The sequence below is a fragment of the Zingiber officinale genome, chromosome 3B (assembly GCF_018446385.1).
Source record: "Zingiber officinale cultivar Zhangliang chromosome 3B, Zo_v1.1, whole genome shotgun sequence".
In the NCBI taxonomy this organism is placed as follows: Eukaryota; Viridiplantae; Streptophyta; class Magnoliopsida; order Zingiberales; family Zingiberaceae; genus Zingiber; species Zingiber officinale.
This window is the reverse complement of record NC_055991.1, coordinates 114,279,263-114,301,364: the sequence shown is the minus strand read 5'-3', so window position 1 is coordinate 114,301,364 and position 22,102 is coordinate 114,279,263. Positions and strand designations below refer to the sequence as shown.

The 22,102-nt window shown below is 37.0% G+C and overlaps 1 protein-coding gene across 2 annotated transcripts; it reads right to left on the bottom strand.

The window, feature by feature from the left end:
• Window positions 1-5,999: 5,999 nt before the first annotated feature.
• On the bottom strand, window positions 6,000-21,325 carry LOC121967328 (HVA22-like protein k). 2 transcript variants are annotated; one of them, XM_042517478.1, is made up of 8 exons: window positions 21,190-21,325; window positions 20,186-20,244; window positions 18,329-18,426; window positions 15,896-15,947; window positions 14,638-14,701; window positions 7,531-7,626; window positions 7,012-7,084; window positions 6,000-6,306 (listed from the first exon to the last, which is right to left on the bottom strand). In XM_042517478.1, exons 1-8 carry the CDS (start codon window positions 21,220-21,222, stop codon window positions 6,167-6,169), a joined length of 615 nt encoding a protein of 204 aa, XP_042373412.1. In that variant the 5' UTR covers window positions 21,223-21,325; the 3' UTR covers window positions 6,000-6,166. The 2 variants fall into 2 exon arrangements, with proteins under 2 accessions (XP_042373412.1, XP_042373413.1); XM_042517479.1 differs by having other exon boundaries at window positions 6,170-6,306; window positions 7,499-7,626.
• Between the last annotated feature and the right edge of the window lie 777 nt (window positions 21,326-22,102).

The window sequence follows — 22,102 nt, the reverse complement described above, 5'->3', positions numbered from 1 at the left end:
TACTACATATCAGTGTGGGTAGTCCGAAATGTTAGGGTCTCTGTCTGTGCGAGATCACTCTACCATAGATCATTGTAGGCAAATAGGAAGTAACTATAAAGCTACGAGCTGCACAAGATCACTCTACCACAGATCAATGTGGACAGCCCAGGGTATAACAATCCAAGAATAAAACCACAAGCAAGCCATCATATGTGGAAGCAACACTCGACCACAAGCAATACAAATGACCAAGATATATAACTATTTAGTTAGAGACTCTGCGAGATTACCTTACCATATATCACTATAGGCAATACAAAATGTCAAGATCCCTGTCTACGCAAGATCACTCTACCACAGATAACCCCGGGGCAAACCAGATGTAGCTATCTAGCTATGGGCTGTGTGAGATGACTCTACCACAGATAACCCGTAGACAGCCGAGGGTATAACAACCACTGTCAACTAGCTCTAACCTCAACTCACAACGGAAGGGAGCCCTAGTCGATAGGATACATACAAATTTAGATATGTATAATAATCACAGTCGCATGACTCTGACCTCAACCTAAAATGGGAGGGAGCCCTGACCAACAAGATACATGCAAGTCCAGATGTATGACAATCACTGTCGATTGGCTCTGACCTCAGCCTACAATGGGTGGGAGCCTTGGCCAATGGGATATACACACGATCACTATCAATTCTCTCAACATCGTAGTGGAGGCACAATCGTCAACCACTCGTAGGAAACTTAATTAACAAGATATACAAACAATGATATAGTGTGATTTAATTAACAAGATATACAAACAATGATATAGTGTTACTAATATAGTAACCGACTACATCAACAGGAGTATATGACTCTATGCATTGGTACACAATCATACCTAGCATGATAATCAATGGTATATCCAGAACATGATCTAATACTCTCGAGTTATAAGAGAGCAAGGCCCTCGCACTAAGTGTCCCAGACTCTCGAGCTGCTCGGCCGAGTTATAAGTGAGCATGCTTTTACGCTTCTAGACTCTTGAATCGTTCAGCCGAGTTGTAAGTGAGCAAAGCCCTCTCACCTAAGTGTCCCAAACTCTCGTACCATTCGGGCGAGTAATAAGTGAGTATGCTCTCAAGTCTCCAGACTCTTGAATCATTCGGCCAAGTTATAAGCAAGCAAAGCGCATGCATCTAAGTGCCCCAGACTCTCGCACCGTTCGGTGAGCTATAAGTGAGCAAAGCTCTCGCGCCAAATATCACAGAATATTGAGTCGTTCGGCTAAGTTTTGGTCAAGCTTAGCTCTCGCACTGCATATTGCTCAAGTAGACCGAAAAAGCTAAGTCTTTAAGGTGAAAGGTAAAAGTCAACTCATTTACAAAAAGCTAACTCCAGAACGTAGACTTAGAAAAATTTTACAACTAATGCTTCGTTACAACTATTGCTTCGTTGCTACAAAAGGATGTAGATAAAGTTAAAAAGAAAATTAATCCAGATCGACAGTTACATCATCTAGGAGCAATTCCACAATCTTCGCCCTCTTAATGAACGCCTCCAGGACCTCTGTGAAAAGGTAGCTTCCCTCCTTTAATTGTTACAAGGTCTCATCAATACTATAGTCAAACAGTCGGAAGGTGCAATTGGTCAACATTTGGTTAAAACCCTCCAAGCGAAGGTACTCTACCCTGAAGGCCTTTAGCCGACCGAGCTCCTCTTCCTTGAACTTAGTAAATTAAGCTTGGGAGGTCCCAATGCGGCTTTCGATGCTAGTAGTTCGACATCTTTTTTAGTAAATTCTCATTTAAGGTCACTGAGCTAGAGTTCGTGGACCACCTGCTCAGTCGTACGGATGACTTGCTCTATGGCCAGGGTGTTTTTTGCTTCCTTGAGTTTTTTTTGCCATAATCGGGACTTCTTTATTTTTGATATCTAACTCTTGATGGCACTAAGCTTCTTGGCATTCGCAGAGTTGACTTTAGCCTTAAACTTATGAGCCTACTTGGTCAGCTGGTAGAGTTGGAGGGCCTGATCATGATTTTTTATTTTTTTCAACCATCAGTGCCCGCTCAGACCCTAGCAGTTGCTCGGAGGTTGTATCCAAGTCTTTTTTTAGCCGGGCCACCTCAGCGTTAAGCCGATCGACTAAGGCTTGCGAGGCACTTGTCTCCCCGACTAGGATCTGCATTTGTTTATTTTTGTGCTCTAGGTAGGACAACCTCTGACACATAACCAAGCTCTCCACCCAGAACTGCAAGTAAAAGAATTCAGTTATGGTCGATCGAGAAAAATGAATAAAAAAATCCCAATAAGCTTATCCCAATAGATTTCTAACTAAAGCTATCAGCGAGCTCACCGGGTGGAATTATGGTTGCCCTAGCCCTAGCATCCGCCAGGGTCTAGGCCAAGAATCTTATGTTCAAGGGAGCGTGGTTCGGAGTCGTCCAAATGGCGCCAAGCATCAATTGGTAGTTTGATAATGGTCGCGATATGCCTACGGCTACTCGGATCGGAGGACTCTAAAGTCGCCTTGCCCTTGGACTTAGAGGGGGGGGGGGGGGGTTGGAACGGATGATAGATGTAGGGACCACTGTGTCGGCTAGGGGGGGCATTAGGTAGGAGATGGGTTGTTCTATGGTTATCCCAGCCGATAGCTCAGACAAAGAAAGAGTCCGATCAAATGACGGAGGAGTTGGTAGACCGGTCGTCCTCTCAGGGACGATAGACAAAGAGCTCTCACCTCGCTCGGATGGGGTTCGAGGAGTCGACGCGGCCGCAGAGTTCTATGAAAGAGAGTCCTCCGAGCAGGAGGAAGCCTCCGACCGGAGCCTCTTCCGGCGTTGGCGCTAGATCAGTGGCTCGCCAGAGTGGTCGATTCCGAAGGAACCGTTATGAGCGCCATAGAAGGGCGCTCAGGCAGTAGCTCGCCAGTGTTCGCTGCGACATCACTGGCTGCCGCCTGGCTTGCTCATGTTTCACCGATCAGTTCTTTAGATTGCCCGACCAACAACAGCCTACGCTTTCTAGCTCGGTCGCCACCCTAGAGTTGATTTCTGCATCGATTAATTTGCCCTTGCCACTGAGCAGCGCCTTGAACATGACTTAGGCTGCAAAAAGAAAGAAAAATCTATTAAATTCAAAAATGATAGAAGGAATATGGCTTACCAAAGGAATCGGGTAGTCGAGCTCGGATGGGAGTCAGCCCGAACATATACAATACACTCTCTGGCAGTAGCTTGTGTATATAGTATTTCTAACCGGCTAGGTGCGCGGCTACTTGAAGGTAGGTTGGCTCCCACAAGTATTTTCACAGCCCAGGGGCATTTAGCAGTTCCATCTGCCAATCGGTTGGAAAAGCGGGTCGGTCGAGAAGTCGGACGTAGAAATAATAATCCTTCCAACCCTTATTAGAGGTGGGCATCTTTTCAAAATAGACTGCGTCCACTCGGGCTTGAAAGAGGAAGATACCTGGCTCGGATAATTTCGGATAATAGAAATAATGGAAAATACAAGACAAAAGAGGAATTCCATACATACGGAACAAAATCACGACCCCGCATAGTAACTTAAAGGAATTAGGTACCAACTATTGCAAAGAAATGTGAAAATACCTACAAACTTTAGAAAAAAAGGAATGGATAGAAAAGCATAGACCGACATACAGTTGATCTTTAAAAAAAAGGAGGAAAGTCGTCTGGAGGCGTATGAAGATGAGCATAAGTGGAAGGGATTGCGATTTGGTGGTTGTCGAGAATATGGTAGGTTATTTCCATCTGGTCTACCTCGTCACCGTTAAAGTCCGACTCGGTGGAAGTATACCACAACTCGGGGACAGCCGGGGTGAAGAAGGAGAGTGTGCTATGGAAAGAAGATGAAAATCAGAGATCGAAGGGAGAAAGGCAAAAGAACTTACTAGAGAAAGATCGTCAATGAGGAGCAGAGGACAAGAAGCAACAGAGACGAAGATGAGAACGAAGGATGCGATAAGGTGAAGGAAGAAATTAAGGGTATAGAAGCCCTGTTGACGGTTGTCCCAAGTCGTCCAATCAAGGGCTTGGGAAAATGAGACTTAATCTTGGCCATCGAATTAGAAAAGGCGATTATCACATTAGATCACAATAGTCATATCACGTCACACATTCAACAGCAGAGGATCGTGACACATGGCATTCAACCATAGGTGGCATTAATGAAAAATTGAAGTGTATGATTAAAAAGCATGGTCGACGTACTTTACATTAATGGCAGGAGATTTGAACAGTTTCCAAGAAATCAAGTTGACATCTGCAACAATAAAAAGACACTAAGTATGGGTGACCATTCAAGAAAGAAATTAGAAAATAAGTGATAAACAACTAAGTGTCGTTCACGTGACGTCTGATCGGCATCAACCCTAGAGTCTCCCGATCAAGTGGAGATCAGCTCCTGGACGATCCATAAAAGCAATAATTGTGCAAAGCCTAAGTGTCCTAGTCGAGCGACAGCTCTAAACCCTAGTACGTCCGTTCAAGAAGAAGAGTTGCTGAAAATACTAATTGTCCAATCAATCGGACTTGCAGGCTCCTTCGACTAGACTTGAGGGGAAGGTTTATGATATGGTGACAAATAGGACCCCCACCAAAGACGGGTCAAAGCATGGAAGAGCGACCGGTGTTAAAGTCAAAGTCTTCAGATCAGGCAAAGTTGGCCGAACATGCCTCCAATGCCGATTGGACGTGACCTTCCAAACAGCCATCCTTTGAAAACTTGCGACTGGAGTTAAGAGACAAATAGTAAATATCCCGGCCCACCGTTCTATTGAGTGAACCTTATGTCCAATCAGGCGACAAGCAGCCCTCCGACAACCAGATAGCCGAGTGAAGGATAGATTAACAACCTTACTCTATATGGCCAAGATGGAGATGTCCCGGCTGAGCAACATCCGATCGGCCTATTACGAGACCCAGAGACATATCTCACCATCCCCTTTTGAAAGTTTGTGTCATCGACGACAGAGCATATCCAGCATGCAAATCATACTTTAGAAGCTTCTAGACTCTCACGTTAGAGATTTGCGTGCTCGCTTAAAGAAAGGTGTCATTGACACTTTTTGACTTATCTTTTCCTAAGACACTTTAAAAAACTTGCATATACTACAGTGATATTTTAAAAAGGAGTTTCCATTCACGTGGGGAGGTATGCGATACTTTACTATTCAACACGCTCATGGCTACAATTTTCCTACTATTCTTCTCCATAAGCTGAGGATTGACTTGAGCGTCGAAAGACCAACGCTATGAACCCCTCCCCGGCCCGACACTAATGCTCTTGGTTTTGCAAGACAACGAGGAGTCTTCATCCAATCAATCGCAGAGCCACGTGTTCAACCTACCGTCTTCTTCACTTTCAAACAGGATCAACATGCATTTTAAAATGATTAAGAGGATCTAACCCACATGTTCGACACTCACTTTTGAAGAATGTGTTAAATACCACATCCGATAGTCACTATGGATATGTAATCTCTACTTCACCTCAGATCACTTATTCCTTTCCACCTCAACCAGATTTAGCCCAAACTGCTTTACCGCATGCTGCAGCACAACTTCACTGCAAAGTTAGTGTCAAGGTTAAATTGCACCCATCCACCTTGGACAATCAGGACAATTTGCTCATCGTTCAACAAAACTCAATTGGACTCTTGATTGATTGATCAAATCTAACTAGAAATTTTAGAAACTTTACCCATTGCGTCCGAAGGCCTGCTTCAGAAGAACTAAACCCATTGCTCCACTCAAATTGGCTGAACTCCTATCAACTTAAATCTCTTCTTTAGCCAATTTATCCAAGATCTAAGCTAGAGTTTTATAGCAACGGTAACTCAACCTTGACAATATCCACCACTGTTTTATGCTTGAAATTAACCTAGATTATACTTTTCAACCACCTTAATCCACCTTTCTTGAAAACAAGTCTTGAACAAAAGAGTTCTGTCCATCCTGTTTATAGATCTAAATCTGTCACAATGACTAAGAGATGCATATGCTTCAGTAGTCAGACCATTTAAACCATAAACTTGTTGCAAAGCCACCAAAATTCACTACCCAAGTGAAATATGAACAGGAGAAACATCGATAAAGCATAAAAAAATTTATTCTAATTATTCTAACTAAACACTAATCTAAATGGAAATTCACCCAGTGGTAGGCTTCAGTTTTCGGCCTCCAATTCAGAATCGGAGTTGGGGACTAAATCTTGACTCTGCAGACCCGTTTGTGCATTTCGAGACTCAGCATTGCCTGGTTCGTGGATGTGCGCTGGACTGATGATATCCTTCAAAACCTTGTTTGCTGAAACATATTCACATAGTAAACCTCCAGTCAATAGTGCTCCAAAACAATTAGATAATAGAGCAAATGAAAAGCAGTAGTTGAAAAGGTGCGCTTGTGAACACACCATGTCAAATGAAAGTTCTAACAAATACAATACTATGACATTGGTTACAAAATCCACATAAGATAATTCCCTACTCAGGTTACAGCTTAGGGTTTAGGTAAATCACATATGCAATGTAAATAAACTAAGATGCTCCTCGGAAGATAAAATGCAATTGTCAACTTGCAGTTGTTTGACATCTGATGCATGATGGTAGAAAGGCATACATACTATGTATGGTTAAATTGTTAGTTGAACTATAATTAGCTACAATACTAGGAACAAATAAGATCCTTGGAAGAGACCCAAAATAGTTAATCATTCAACACCCTTCGCTACCATGAAAGCAATCGAAACCCAAATAAGATCAAGTTGAAGTTGTTTGACATCTAATACATGTGATAGAGAGACATGAACACCATTTAAGTTTATTACTTGTTTGTCAAATTAGTATTAGCTATAATACTTGGAACATGGAAATCCACAGAGAATCTCCCAAACAGCTAGTCACTCGATATACTTATCTGTTAAGCAAGCAATGAAATACAAATCAACCTTTTTTTTTTGGGTGTTACTTCTGTTTGCAAAAAAAAAGAGTACAACTGAGACAGCACAACTACCTGTGATTGCGCATCTCACTGCCATAGCCTTTGTGAATTGAATTTCTTGTTGATGGTTGCTAATGAACTTCTCCTAAGAGTTGCAAACAGATAAGAGTCTAATATCATATGACAAACATTTACAAAGTATTTTCATGAGCAAGATGTACTAAGAATTTCATTTTTGGAAAGTTTAGTAGGCGATGAACAAAAAAAAGCAGATCATGGTTGTCATCATCACATGTAGACTGTTTAATGAAAAATAAAACAAAAGGATAGATTTTTTAATTCACAAAAATAAAGGGCAGCAGATAAATCAATAGAAGGTATACATCACCCAAGAGATTGATATAAATATAGCATATAAAGTAACCAAAGCCGTTAGGATAGCGAAGCTTTACATAAGAAGGTTTTTATTCTACTGTGCACATTCATCAAAATTTATAAAATAAAAAATTGGCTTCCAATAACTTGCAGCCTTTGCAGTTATAGAGAACTGAAACTTTACCAACCAAGATGAGTTGCAACCAAATGACGTACAATTTCATGGGACAAGGAATTCAGTAGGTGATCAAGTGTATCTTGACGTTTCTGTAAGAATGGTCGAAGGTATCTTGCATACAAATATTTTGAACCCTGAAAAATGGAAACTAAATCACTTCAGTTATACTTCGAATAAAAAATAGAGGAAAAGTGAAGTGAAAGCATACAGTTTGTATCCTCTGTGCATTACATGAAGAGCACACAGGAACAAAGTAAACTAAAAAAATCAGGTTTCTCAGAGTCATTTTTATTAAATTGATTAATATTTTCTTCCCCTTCATCCCTTAGACCATCCAAGATAATAGGATTAACTCTTCAAGTTATAGAATCTATTGGTCACTATTGAACATATTCAATCCATCACAATTTAATTTCCACCATTTTTTCATCTACTGGAGTTATATCTAATTACACTTGGATAGTAGCATTTTTTTGTTTTATCCTTTTTAGAAACTACATAACCATCTTAGCATTTTAAAATATGCAACATTACCTTTTTTTGTACCGAACTACTCTGTACTTTGATCTAGGGAAACAAATACCGTTCTATGCCGGGCGGCACAGACGGTTTTTACCGTTCTGCCGCCCGGCCGAAACCGGCACCCGACGAGATAAAATTTCGACGCGTGATACACACGCATCAGTCCACGCATGATCGATTAATCGCAACAGAATCTGTCACGATTAACCATCACTATAAAAAAAAAATCTATAAAAGGCACCACAGAATGAAGGAATCGATTCCACGCGCGATCGATTAATCGTGACAGAAGGAATCGAATTGATTCCATCTGTCGCAGTTAATCGGTCGCTATAAAGAAAAAAATCTATAAAAGGCACCGATCGCGCTCGATCAGTAGTCGAGGCAAGCAGCAGCAGCACGACAGCGGCGAGGCAAGGCGACAACGGACGAGGCGAGGCGACAGCGGCAAGGCGAGCAATAGCGAAGCGGCAGCAAGGGCGGTGAACTCTGAAGGTATGATTTCCCCTATTCATCGGCGTGCCCATCTCGGATACATCGCAGGCAGTGCCGGAGGAGTCGTCGGACGCCTCCGGTGGCGTCGGAATCGTCGCCGGACGCCTCCGGTGGCGCCAGAGGCCGCAATCCGCCGCTGCTCGCGTACGCGTGCCCTAGCTTTAAAAAAATTATATTTTAATTTTATTAATTTAAATCATTCCTAAGGAAGTATGGTATTACAAACATGCTTTTATAAACCCTAATTAAACTAACCCAATAAAATATATAAAAAAATATAATTAAAATTAAATTTTTAATTAATATTCTAAAAAATTATTTTTTAATATTTTAAATTGTGTTTAAAATTTTTTTAAAAAATTATAATAAATCTGATTTATATTTTAATAATTGTTTTATTATTTTAAATTGCATTTAAAAATTTGAAAAAAATATAAAAATTCAGTTAAAAATTATTAAAATTCAGATAAAAAATTATAAAAATTCAGATTATATATTCTAATATTTTTTTATTATTTTAAATTTCATTTTAAAATTATAAAAATTCATATATATATTCTAATAATTTTTTATTATTTTAAATTTCATTTAAAATTATTCTTAAAAATTTTAAAAAATCTAATAAATTAAATTGATATTCTGATATTTTTATTATTTTATATTTTTACAAATAATAATTAAATAATTAATTAGTTTATTTATATAATTCTTATATATAAAATAACATTTTTATGTTAATTTATATATTTATTATAGATAATATTTTTTAATCTTAGAATTAATTTGAAATTTGAATCCACGAATATTAACATATTTAATCTTGTGCAATTCTGATCATTTTAAATTGAGAAAGATGAATTAATATTTTTAGGAGATTGTTTCAAATTTTAGAAGTTACTCTTTATAGTTTATATACTTGATTTGTAAATTTATAATGATAATACATTCTTGACATTATAAAATGATGACCATTATCTATAAATGTGTATTATTCTTAATTTTTGTATAATAGGTAATGGCACCAAAACAACAATCTCATGATCCAGTTTGGAGACACGACATCGATTAGAAAATTGATTCCATTGGTAATGTTTGCATTGCGATATGATTGGACGCAACGGCGGGGTCACACGCCTAAGACAACATCTTGCTGGTAGATATCCGGATGTTTCTAATTGTCCAAAAGTTTCTCAAGAAGTTTGTCGTGCAATGAAAGAGGAACTTGATGGCAAAAAAGCATTAAAGTATAAACAACAATGAGAGCATGAACTTGTTGATAGCCAAAGCTCTAAAGAACCAATCTATGATGAAATGGAAGGTCGTGGTGAAGTTCCAAATGACGAAGACTTTTTAGCAGCTCTCAATGTCTCTCGAACTCATTATGACTATGAGCAAAATATGCGACATAGAAGTGGCTCTAGTGCCAGTGGAAGTGACTCAACTACTGCAACAACATTAGGAAGGAGTGCAAGTGTTCGTATTACTTCAACACAAGGTAGTATTGGTCGTTTTTTCTTCTATGGGACAAAGACGTGCAGTTGATATTGCTAATATTAATCCACTAGCATTCCCAGACCAAGCTAGCAAACAGAGTAAGATTAATGATGCATATTCAAAAGAGAATAAATCAATCATAAAAGTATTGCTAAATTTTTCCATTTTAATCATATTCCCCTAATGCAACAAACAACACATACTACCGTAGTATGATGTCTAACATCCAAAAATCTCATCCTGGTATTCAACCTCCGACTGCATATGAAATTGTCGGTCTATATTTAGATGAACAAGTGGAGGAGATCAAGACTTGGATCCTATCATGCAAGAAGCAATGGAGCTTATATGGGGTTATGTTGATGTGTGATGGCTGGACAGGACCTACACGGATAAGCATTATCAACTTTCTACTATACTGCAATAGAAAGGTGATATTTCATAAATCTATTGATGTAACTACAGACTATCATGATGCACCCTACATATATCGTTTGATGGATAGTGTAGTTCACGAGATAGGTGCAGAAGTGATTACAGATAATGGTGTCAACTTTAAAAAGGCTGGAGAGTTATTGGAGCAAAAGTATCAAACATTATTTTGGACACCATGCGCAGCACACTGTATCGATTTGATGATGGCAGATATCAATAAGTTCGATATAATGAAGAAGGTAGTGAAAAAAAGGTCAATCTTTAACAAAATTTATCTATAATCATCATTGAGTTCATGGATTAATGAGGAAATTTATTGATGGGGAGATTCTGCGACCAAGAGCGACTAGATTTGCCATTCACTTTCTCCTGTTAAAATCGTTGAATCAGAAAAAAGTCGAATTAAAGGTCATGTTCAATATGAGGATTGGGAAGCCTCTCGATATTCTAACATGGTGGTAAAAGGCGAATACGCTCGCCCCCAGCGCCCCCGCCAATCCGTCCCAGGCCAACACGGAGGAGGTAAATCACGGGCGGCTACTAGCCTTTAGAATAGTGACTAACACATAAGAGAGACATTTACCTTGACTTTGCCGAGATTCGAACATGACTGAAGGTAAGGAGGTGCAAAAAATTATTATCTATTAGATTTTAGGACAGTATCACAGATATTCTTATAGCAGTAGAACCATTGTACGTTGTTCTACGTAAAGTTGATATGGACAAGAAGCCACAAATGGGCAACATTTATCACCTAATTCATGAAGCAAAAGAGGAAATGAAGAGACGTCTACAATCACCGACCAAGTATCAACATTAAATTGATATAATCACTACAAGATGGGACGATTAAATGAGAAAATCTATTCATTTGGCCAGTACATATTTTTTAATGATAAAGAATTTTTAATATTGTTATTAATAATTATATATGGTTAATTATTATAGGCTATTATCTCAATCCGGCATATCAATATCGTTATAATCTTGGCCCAAATGCTGATTTATTAGTGGCTCTCAGACATGTAATATCAAAACTACATACAAATAAAGAATCAATTGCTGAGACTATTAATGAAAGTCGATTATTTCAAGAGGCATATGATTCTTTTAGCGATCCTATTTCAGTGTCATGCAGATATAAAATTGATGCAAGTAAATATAATAAAAATTATTACTAATTATTGTCAACAAATATAAATACTTATTTTAATTTTGTTCTTATTTATCTTACAACTGAGTGGTGGTTACAATCTAGAGGATCGGCTCCAAATTTGAAAAAGATTGCACTACGAATTCTCTCACAGACAACGTCTTCAGGTGGTTGTGAAAGAAATTGGTCAACTTTCTCCCTCATTCATATAAAAGTACAAAATTGTCTTTCTTATCGTCGCTTGGAGAAGATGGTCTACGTTCATTATAATATGTGTCTTCAACTAAGAGCAATAACAAAAGAGAATGAAAAACAAGAGTCTGGTGATGTAGTCCCATTTGATATTAGATTTGTCCAAACTGAAAATGATCCAATGATGGATTGGTGGAGCGTTGTTGAGGCTGAAAATCCATTACTTGATGAAGCAGGAGATCCACCACAATCATCTCAATTTCTTGCTCAACAGATTGAAAAAATACATGCTAAAGGAGATATCTGCGAGGAAAAAGATGATGAAGCTTTTGATCAAGAATTTCGATTTTCTGGATCTCGATCTAGGCGTTCTCAAACATCACAAACCCAACCAAAGTCCATAGATAAAGGCAAAAGCAAAGCTCTTGCAATTTTTACTAAAGACAAAGAAAAAAGCAAACCTCCTACTTTTATGGGAAGGGGTCAATTGAGAATTAAAGAAAATCCACTCAATGCAATTTATGAGCAAGAACATGATGACAGTGAAGAAACATCATCACCTTCTGACACTGTAATCCGACGAGATGTTCGAAATGAGGATAGTGATGTTGATAGCAACGCAAGTACTTATTGAAGTGATGATAATGGTGATGCATCTAGTGGTGAAAATTATGTTCCCCCTACTCTAGCATCGGAGCCATGGACATGTGAGATAGATTACACACATACAACTCAAGATTATGATCATGGAGCTAGATGTAGTGCTATTCAATACCAACGTCGATATAAGGGTGAGTTTAGCTGAGATTGATTCTGGTCAAAGTTCATCATACTCGCAACCTTCTTATTATAACTCTGATGCATCATATGGTGATCCATCATACCAGAGTTCAGGGACGTATGCTTATCCTTATTCGTGCCCGTTCCGATTTCAATGGTACCAGTTCAAATCCAACATCCAATGATGAATCGAGACACGCTGATAGACATGTGGAGAAATCAATATCAATATTGCATGTCATGGATGCTTATTTAATCTGGGCATTGGAGAACTATGGAGTTGAGCTAAGCAGAATGTCGCAAGAACCAATGCTTCCATCTGATTCACGTCACTCCTTTGGTATTAATAAGGTAACATATTATGATGTATCAATTTTAATTCAAGTTATTCATAGATCAACTTTTTTTAAAGAAAACTATATTTAATTATTTTTTCTAACTATATTAAGTTGTTCAATAATTGAGAATTTATATAAAATTAATATACAACTTATTTTTAAATTATACACAATAAACATATTTATCTAATAATTATTTTATATAAAAAAAGACAACCCGGTGCACGAAGTTCCCGCCATGCGGGGTCCAAGGAAGGATCCATTGGACGCAGTCTTACCCTGCTTTTTGCAAGAGGCTGTTTCCAGGATTCAAATCCGTGACATTTTGGTCACATGGCAACAACTTTACCGTTGTGCCAAGGCTCCCTTCTAATAATTATTATATATAAATAAAAAAAATACCGAAATAGTATCGGCATGGCACGATACGATACCGAAACCGTATCATTCTGGTCCGGGACCGAAACCTCGGCACGGGTCAAGATTTTAAACCTTGCTTTGATCCATAAAATATGAAAGGTGATACAAGACTTTCGATTCAAAAATTTTTCTCAACAACCCAAGCCTCAAATTTAATCTAATAATACACTCATCCATTAACAAATATCTTCTAAAAAAACACACACCAAAGAGACTTTATCTATATCATAATTGGTTTATTCATCTAACACTGATGTAAGAGGATAGAGACCTAGAGCTGACTATGCAAACCTACAACTATTGAAACAATAGTTATCAAACACCCTATAGTTCTAACACTAGTAACAACATAATCATGCATATCTTCCATTACTAGATATAATTTTATTCTCCAAAACCTACTGCAATAGTTGTCAACGGATAATAAAAGTTTTTTCAAAGTTCTATTTGTGTTTCCATTAGTTATTTTATTAATTAAATAAGACCTACAGTTGATCTCACAACCATGAAATCAAATAGATTCTCATAGATATTTGTGGCATTACTTTCCCTCCTCACTACATTTTCCTAAAATTTCATAGTATAACTCATCTCTATAGAAGGGAAGTCTTGGCGCAACGGCAAAGTTATTGCTTTGTGATCAAAAGGTCACGGATTCGAATCCTGGAAACAGCCTCTTGCAAAAAGCAGGATAAGGCTGCATACAATGGATCCTTCCCCGGGACCTCGCATGACGGGAGCTTCGTGCACCGGGCCGCCCTTTTTATAACTCAATTCTATAGCTCCAGAAAATAGAGATGAGAAATACCAAACAAAGATGATCAAGTAATTTAAAGGCAAATTGTTCCTCTTTATCTGAAAAGTCAGAGTTTTGACCTTCGTGTAAGTAATGGCTTTTCAAGAAAAGGATAATATGTAAGCTGATCAGAGAAGAGGTATATACATTTCTGACCCTCCAAGTAACATCAGTGAAGTTCCAGTTCCATAGGGGATATAAATTAGTTGGAACTAGTAAAATGAAAAAGAGCTCAGCTGAAGAGCTGAACAGGAACTTTGCTGTATTCATATATAAAAAGGAAGCACTAGATTATTTTTAAAAGACATTTACACCAATCAATGACCAAATTGAATTAAATGACGAATTATATCCTGTAGTTCTGTAGCCATTTACGCAAATTGTTTATGGAAGTTTATTATGTCCATGTTCCAGAGCACATTGATTGTGGAAGATTAGTCATAAGGTTAGTGTTGCTAAATAAGATCATTTCATTAAAAACTCATATTAGGAAATAAATATTTTGTTGTAGATTGCTTACATGACACGATGGAAACTGGAGCCAAACAAGGCACGCAAACTTAATTTGGTAGTAGAATGGACACCTGACAAATAAAAAGAATAACAAAACTGAATAATCAACTTATAAATGGTGGCAAGCATTTCTTTGAACTTAAAAAGGCTGAAAATATTAGTAGCAGACAAAGATGTTAAAGTTAACCATTAATGTTAGACCAGTAATTTATAAATTGGGCCATTTCTTAACAGCTATGAAAACTCAATATAATTTCACACTCAGTCAAATACGAGAGAAAATGAAAAATGTTTCTTAAATGAGAATTCCTGTTATGCATGCATCAATAATTGGCTGCAATGCCACTGTTGCGGAAAATTCAGATCATAGATAAAAGAATCACAGCATGGATTCAGCCATGCAAACATTTGTTGGAAAAAGAAAAAAAAAACAAAGTAAGCTAATTATAACCTTGGAAGGCCAATAATTTACAAGGCATCACAAACACGATACCAGTCCCAAATTTAGATCTAAAAATATACATACATACTCCGAGTATAACAGAAGTTGCCTATGAGCATTCATATTATGTATGCATCAATCTTTTGCTGAAATGCAACAACTTTGAAAAATTCATATCTCAGATAAAACAATCACACCACAGTTCTGCCATACAATACGTGTTGTTGAAACCAAAAAATAAGCTTATTATACCCTGGCAGGCAAATAACTATATGGCATCTGAAAAACAATCATATCCTTCCCAAGTTTACGTCTAAGGATCTGCATACATACCCTGAGTGTATCTTATGCATAACATTGCATATCTCTATGCACCAGTTGTTTTCAGTCTGATCCCTTCTTAGACAAGAAGTCTAAGGCTGCATGATCAACAAATATGAGTCTAAGATGAAAGGTGGAACATGACAATAACACGCTGAAGGCTGACATGCCTTTTGCCTAGAGGGTTAGTGCATATGGGTGTTATCCAGTACAAATCCAGCTGTAGTATTTTCTCTTTTTTATTTTTGCAGAAATACCCCCAGACAACAAAAAATAGAGAAGGAAAAATGAGACAATGCATGAAGTTAAGTTTTCTCAAATTTGCATCGTGTATCAAACAAGATGCTAAAATAAAGTTCAAGAGACTAACTGATAACAACATTTTTGGGAATATCATGAATATTAACCACAATGAACAATTGTCATAAATAAATTTTTTGAGAAACTTCCTATATTATGGCAATATACAAGAAAATACTATTTGTATGGCAGAGGATCATACCAATAAAGAACCTGGTCAGAGACGACTTCAACAAGGCTAAATGATCCATACACTGCAATTTAAAATAAATAAATAAATAAATAGGAAGTGTCACTACATTAAGCAAAGGATATACCTAAATTGAGAAAAACATAATAGATTGGTAACAAACAAAGAGGCTCTGGGTCAGGAAAACTGAAATCCTAGTCACAGTAAAATTCAACTCAATTAGAAGGATTTCAAATTACAAAAAATTGAATAGGATACCAAAAAAATGTTAGTAATAAAAACCAAGAATCAAGTAGCATCAAAGGCATCAGTTCAAGCAAAAGAGATAGTTGATGAAATCATGATCAACCAATTGACAGACGTGGACAGTCGTAATGATGAAAAAAGAATTGTTCAAGAAGGTGATGACAGTCAGCACAATACTATAGGCAGTGTCACTACATTAAGCAAAGGATATACCTAAATTGAGAAAAACATAATAGATTGGTAACAAACAAAGAGGCTCTGGGTCAGGAAAACTGAAATCCTAGTCACACAGTAAAATTCAACTCAATTAGAAGGATTTCAAATTACAAAAAATTGAATAGGATACCAAAAAAATGTTAGTAATAAAAACCAAGAATCAAGTAGCATCAAAGGCATCAATTCAAGCAAAAGAGATAGTTGATGAAATCATGATCAACCAATTGACAGACGTGGACAGTCTTAATGATGAAAAAAGAATTGTTCAAGAAGGTGATGACAGTCAGCACAATACTATAGGCATAACAATGAAAATCTTAAGGATTTATTAAGCATAAATCAGTGACAACGACAACAACCAAGCTTTATCCCACCCACTAGGTGGGGTCGGCTAAACACAAATCAGTGAGACGACGACGACAATAATCAAGCCTTATCCCACCCACTAGGTGAGGTCGGCTAAACACAGACAACGACAATAATAACCAAACTTTATCCCACTAGGTGGGGCTGGCTATATGGATCATTCTACGTCATTGGGCTCTATTCCCTACTATATCATCATCTATGCTTAAAAAAAAAATTATCTTGTCTTATTATTGCTAACCAAGTATTTTTTGTCTTCCTCATCTCACATCACCTAACTGAAGCATTTATTGTTCATACTATCTTAAATGTGTCTATCAAAGTTTTCCCTCGATAGATGCAACTCCGATTTTTTCTCTAATATTCTCATTTCTTATTATGTTCATCTTCGTATGTTCATACATCCACTTTAACATCCTCATTTCTGCAACTCTCATCTTCTACTCTACTTTAGTGAGAATGCTTATTTATTATAGAAGAACCAAATTCTTGGACTCGACCATGGTGAAGAAATTCAATCAACCAGAAGACAAACCTCCAATTTTTTTAAAGTTAAGGTGGTTGTTAGGAAATCAATTACTACTATACAAAAAGGTCATCATCAAGGTTTCCTTAGCAAACCAAGAGTTAACCATTGATTTTCTTTTACTGTTCTTAGATGGAGGCGATGTTCTTGGGGCAAAATGGTTAAGGACTTTAGGTTATATACCTATATTTCTCCCCTACTAATGGTACATTTTTATGATAAAAGAACTGAAATTTGTATTAAGGGCAAAGGATTTGATGGTGTGACTATCACATCTACCAAAGGCCACTATGTGGGGCAAAGAAGACTGTCACAGTTTCAATATTCAACTTAGCAGTGAGACAGAACCTACAAATATCTCTTTTGAGTCCCAAGAATAGCCTTCACATACCATTGCTACCTTGCTACCTAAGGTCTTACCTTTATCCATACATAGGAAGGAGATAAAAAAGATCGTGCAGGGGATGGTTCGAGCTTGCATTCTCCGTCCAACTGTGAGCAGATATTCATTCCCAATCTTCTTTAATCAAAAGAAAGATGAGCGATGACAAACATCAGATCACTGTGCACAAACTAAAATCATGCTAATAACCTAGTCATTACCCAATGAGTTGGGAGGTTTCTAAATAAGCTCCCTTTAAATAGGTACCATAGCATATAGATTGCTCTTTGAGATGGCAAGGCTAATCATGATCAATTTGCTACATTTATGTTTATCTTTAGATAAGTAGACTTGTCAACAAGACCAAATATCCTCATACATTTAAGAACTGAGGTGATGAGTTATAGTGGGGAAAAGGGAAAATCTTGTTAAAAAAGCTCCACTTTATATCCTACACAGGACAAGGCAAATAACAAAACTAATATGTTCCAGACTTCACATTCAAGCCACAGAAAACTAAGTACATCAATTAACAACATGAATCAACCATTTCTGTTACAATAATGAGGTAAAGCTAGGAATGAGATATCAACGCCTTCTGAACCTAATTTGGAAAAAACAATTGCAAAAGAAGAGAACATGGGAGTAACAAACAAACATATGTAAGGAACATAATTTCCCAAACCTGAGATAGCAACTATTTACCAACCTGCCCAATACAAAAGCCATTTTTCTCGTTCATTCTGGTTTTTATTCTCTATTGCCTTGAAAGTAGAGTACAATGGCAAGCCAATCCCTATTGTGCAGCTGCACACGCAAAACACAAAAATTGGAAGAATTATAGTGATCCTTCTGTAAGAAAAGAACACTGATCATCCAGTCAGCTAATTTATAGTAAAGTGCTAAAAATCAGTTAATCATTTTGATGTAGCAAATAGAAAACAACATCATACCCCAATATAAGGAAACCTCATTTCAATGCAAACTGAAATCACAATAGAAAATTAATGCATCCATTCTAGATAAGGGTGACCTAGTTCACAAGGCTACCATTAATGCATGATTGACAAGGATAACCTTATGGTCTTTAACACTAAAAGCAAGCTGAGGAGCTATTATCAACTACTTGTCTAAACAATCCATCTAATAACTTGAAAAGTAATGAAGAATAAATATGTGCTCCAAAAGCTAAAATCATGTTCATAGAAGAACTAAACTAGCAAATCTTAACTCGTTAAAAAAAACTGCAATAATGACTATTTCATTTTTTTTAGTATTAAAAACTGGCTTGATAGAATGGGAACAAGTGTTATGGAGCAGGGCATCTGTTCCTATAGTCATACATGAGTAGCTCCAAACATCTTAGGCATGCTTAAGAGAAGGGATTCCCTTCTCAACTGGTGGCTCATGTGGGGATGGTGTATTAACCCATTTTGCTCCTTAAACAACATAATATGAGAATAACTTGGTTTATTTGAAGAATTTAACAAAATAAGATCTTAATTGAAGAAGAAAGACAACTGTTACACAACTACATATGTTCTTCCAAGATTCCAATGAATACTTTGGCATCCCAAGAAAGACATGAAAGATTTAGAAGATGCAAGACATTTTTTCTTCTAAACACATTGCAACCCAAGAGCACCTTTAAAGAACCCAGTAAGAAAGTTCAAAGGGCCTATTTCTAACAGGGGAGAATGATGCTCAATCATAACAAGTAATGAAAGAAAACTAGTGATATGACAAATGAATCTCTGGCATTCCCGAGCTACCAAGCAAAAATTGTGGTTTCTTGGTCATGATCAACTAAAATTAAAGTTCCATTAAAGAGTGTTTCCACATGGTAGAAACTCCTTAGGGAATACAAGGTTTTCATAATCCTGAACCTCCATCCAAGCATGAATACCTTCAGATAATTCAACTTTTGGTATAGCACCAATGTAAGAACAGGAGGACCTAACAACAATTCAATGACATGGTCCAGCCCCTAGTTTGGTGGCAATCCATTAAGTAGTTCTGATACAAATGAATCATTTTGTACCCCTCCAATCATGTTTGAGCCTATATTCAAACCAAAGCAAACCTGGGACCCCAAAAGTGGAATGAAATAATGTTTGCTGAATTCAAATACTAATCAGCTAAAGCGAGTTCACACCCTATGCCAGACTTGCCTATCTGAACTAACACAATCAGACAGTCACATCTGTCTGGCTGCTAAAGGAAGAGTTGCAAGACAAGAATTGTTAGGTACTGGTTGTCTGTTTTGAATATGCCAATTGTTTGTTTATTGATATATGAATCTCAAACATGACAAAACTTAGTTCTTAAATCCTTAAGAATTTACCTTATCAAGTAGAGCTGTAGAGGCATTTTATTAGATACAAATAGGCCCTTTAAGCATTTAGAGTCAACAACTACAATTTGAAGGACATGGAGTGTTCAATTTTAAAAGTAGAATCGCAAAGCATTCTAGTCTTCTGTTCATATTCCAGAATTGTTTTATTTTCTAGTATAAAGTGAACCTATGTTACTCTTTGTAACCACACTGAGCAGAAGTGAAACATACCAAGCTGTCCTAGTAACAATGTTAGAAGTAAGTGGGCAAAACAGCAGCCGCAGTCCAACCTGAACAGATTGTTCAACATTCATAAGTTTAAAATTGGAGTACTAGACCATAACAATTTATTTGATAATTAGGCAATAATCATGAATCCTAGCTAGGATAGAATAAGACATCCAAGTTCATAACACCTTGTAAGACGCAGGAAGAGGAAACAGTGAAGCAACTACAAGTTTGTGTATCTGTCATATGCAACCTATATTGGTTACTATTTCAAATCACGTTTTATCTTATCAACAGGAAGGTTAAACCAAAGTTCTGTCCTTATATTACACAAAAAAAAGATAATTTTCTTAAATTCATGATAATCATTCTAGGTTCAGATGACTCTAGTATTCTGATTGAACAGGTTGAATATCAGCTTGCCTAGTTTTAGTTATTCAATTTATTGACCACTAAACCATCTACATATGAGACATATTTTCTTTAGTAGTTCCATCAACTTCTTTAGTGAAGGAGACTAGCTTCATCACTTGACTGGGAGATCATGTTGGCAGAGAAAAGATAATGAGCAACTATTATTTATCATTTTTCTAGGATGATATATTATATTAATTTACTTGTTATAATCTCCAGATCATGTATCATACAGATAGTGGCAGTGGAATATCTTTGTTCCACATTTTGTGTAATTTTGTTAATTATGATGCAATTGTAAAACCTTTCTTTCTTAAAGCATCTCTGGCCCAAAAGCATATGTTAATTGATATGCTAAATTGATTTGGATATGAATAGAAAAAATATTGCGAAGAATATCAGAAAGCATCTAATCTAAATATCATAAGTTCGTTTCTTGACAGAACTGTTTAACGTCTTTAACAAAATTATTTGAAGATGCTTGAATTAAAACCAGTAAATGCAAAATCGCAGGGCCATGGATCAAAAACGATGACGAAATCAAAATAACGAGTAAAAATGATCTCGATGACTGCAAGTTAGAGCAGGGCAACCTCGGAAGGGATCGTCGCCGCGAGAAGGGCCATTTTGCAAGTCTCCGCCGATCGATCTAGAGAGAAAGAGGGACTGAGGCCCGAGGGAGAGGAGCGGTATCAGGTTATCAGCCTACTCCTCCTATCTGGGTCTTAACGGGGGCCAATCGGTCCATAGAAGGTCAGGTCCAAAAATACCTGGAGTGGGCCGCGTTTTCCCGAACTGAACCGGGCCGATTCGTAACGAGTTTCAACTTCCAATAGAAAATATTTATACAAAAACATTTGCCCCATCATTTTACCTTCTTTAGAAATTTTAGCCGCTTAAACATTTCTACTTCTTGTCATGGAAATTTGTTAGGATAACTAAAAGGTCATTTATTCGTTGAGTATTCATTGAAGTAACGATGACAATGGTCGCGGTTAAAATTGTTGGGGCAGATTTAGTTTGAAAATAAATTTTAACAGGGGAATCAAATACAAATGCAGCAAAAAAAAATTAAAGCAGGGGAATAAAAATGCAAACGTTAACACATCCAATTAAGTGATTTCAAATTCTATACTTGATCGACTCGACCTGAAGATACTCTTTAATCAACGACATCGTTAATAAGGACGGTCTTAATGGTTAAATATCCATTTAAGTTAAAACTATTCTCTCATCTCTTAAATGCATTTAAAGTCTTAATTAACTCCACATGTCATCTTCATGCTTTGATAGCTGGCCTTCACCTACACAAATTGCATTCTAATGGTTATGGTCCTTCAGATATCTCATGCCATTTTTTTTTTAAATTTTAGGATCTCAGACAAACAGGCTACCACCGCACCATTTGCCTTGGCGATTCTAAACCATTTTTATGTATATATCCATCGAGATTGCAACACATCAAATTAAATCTTCCGCATCAAAATCTATTATCAATCATGATAA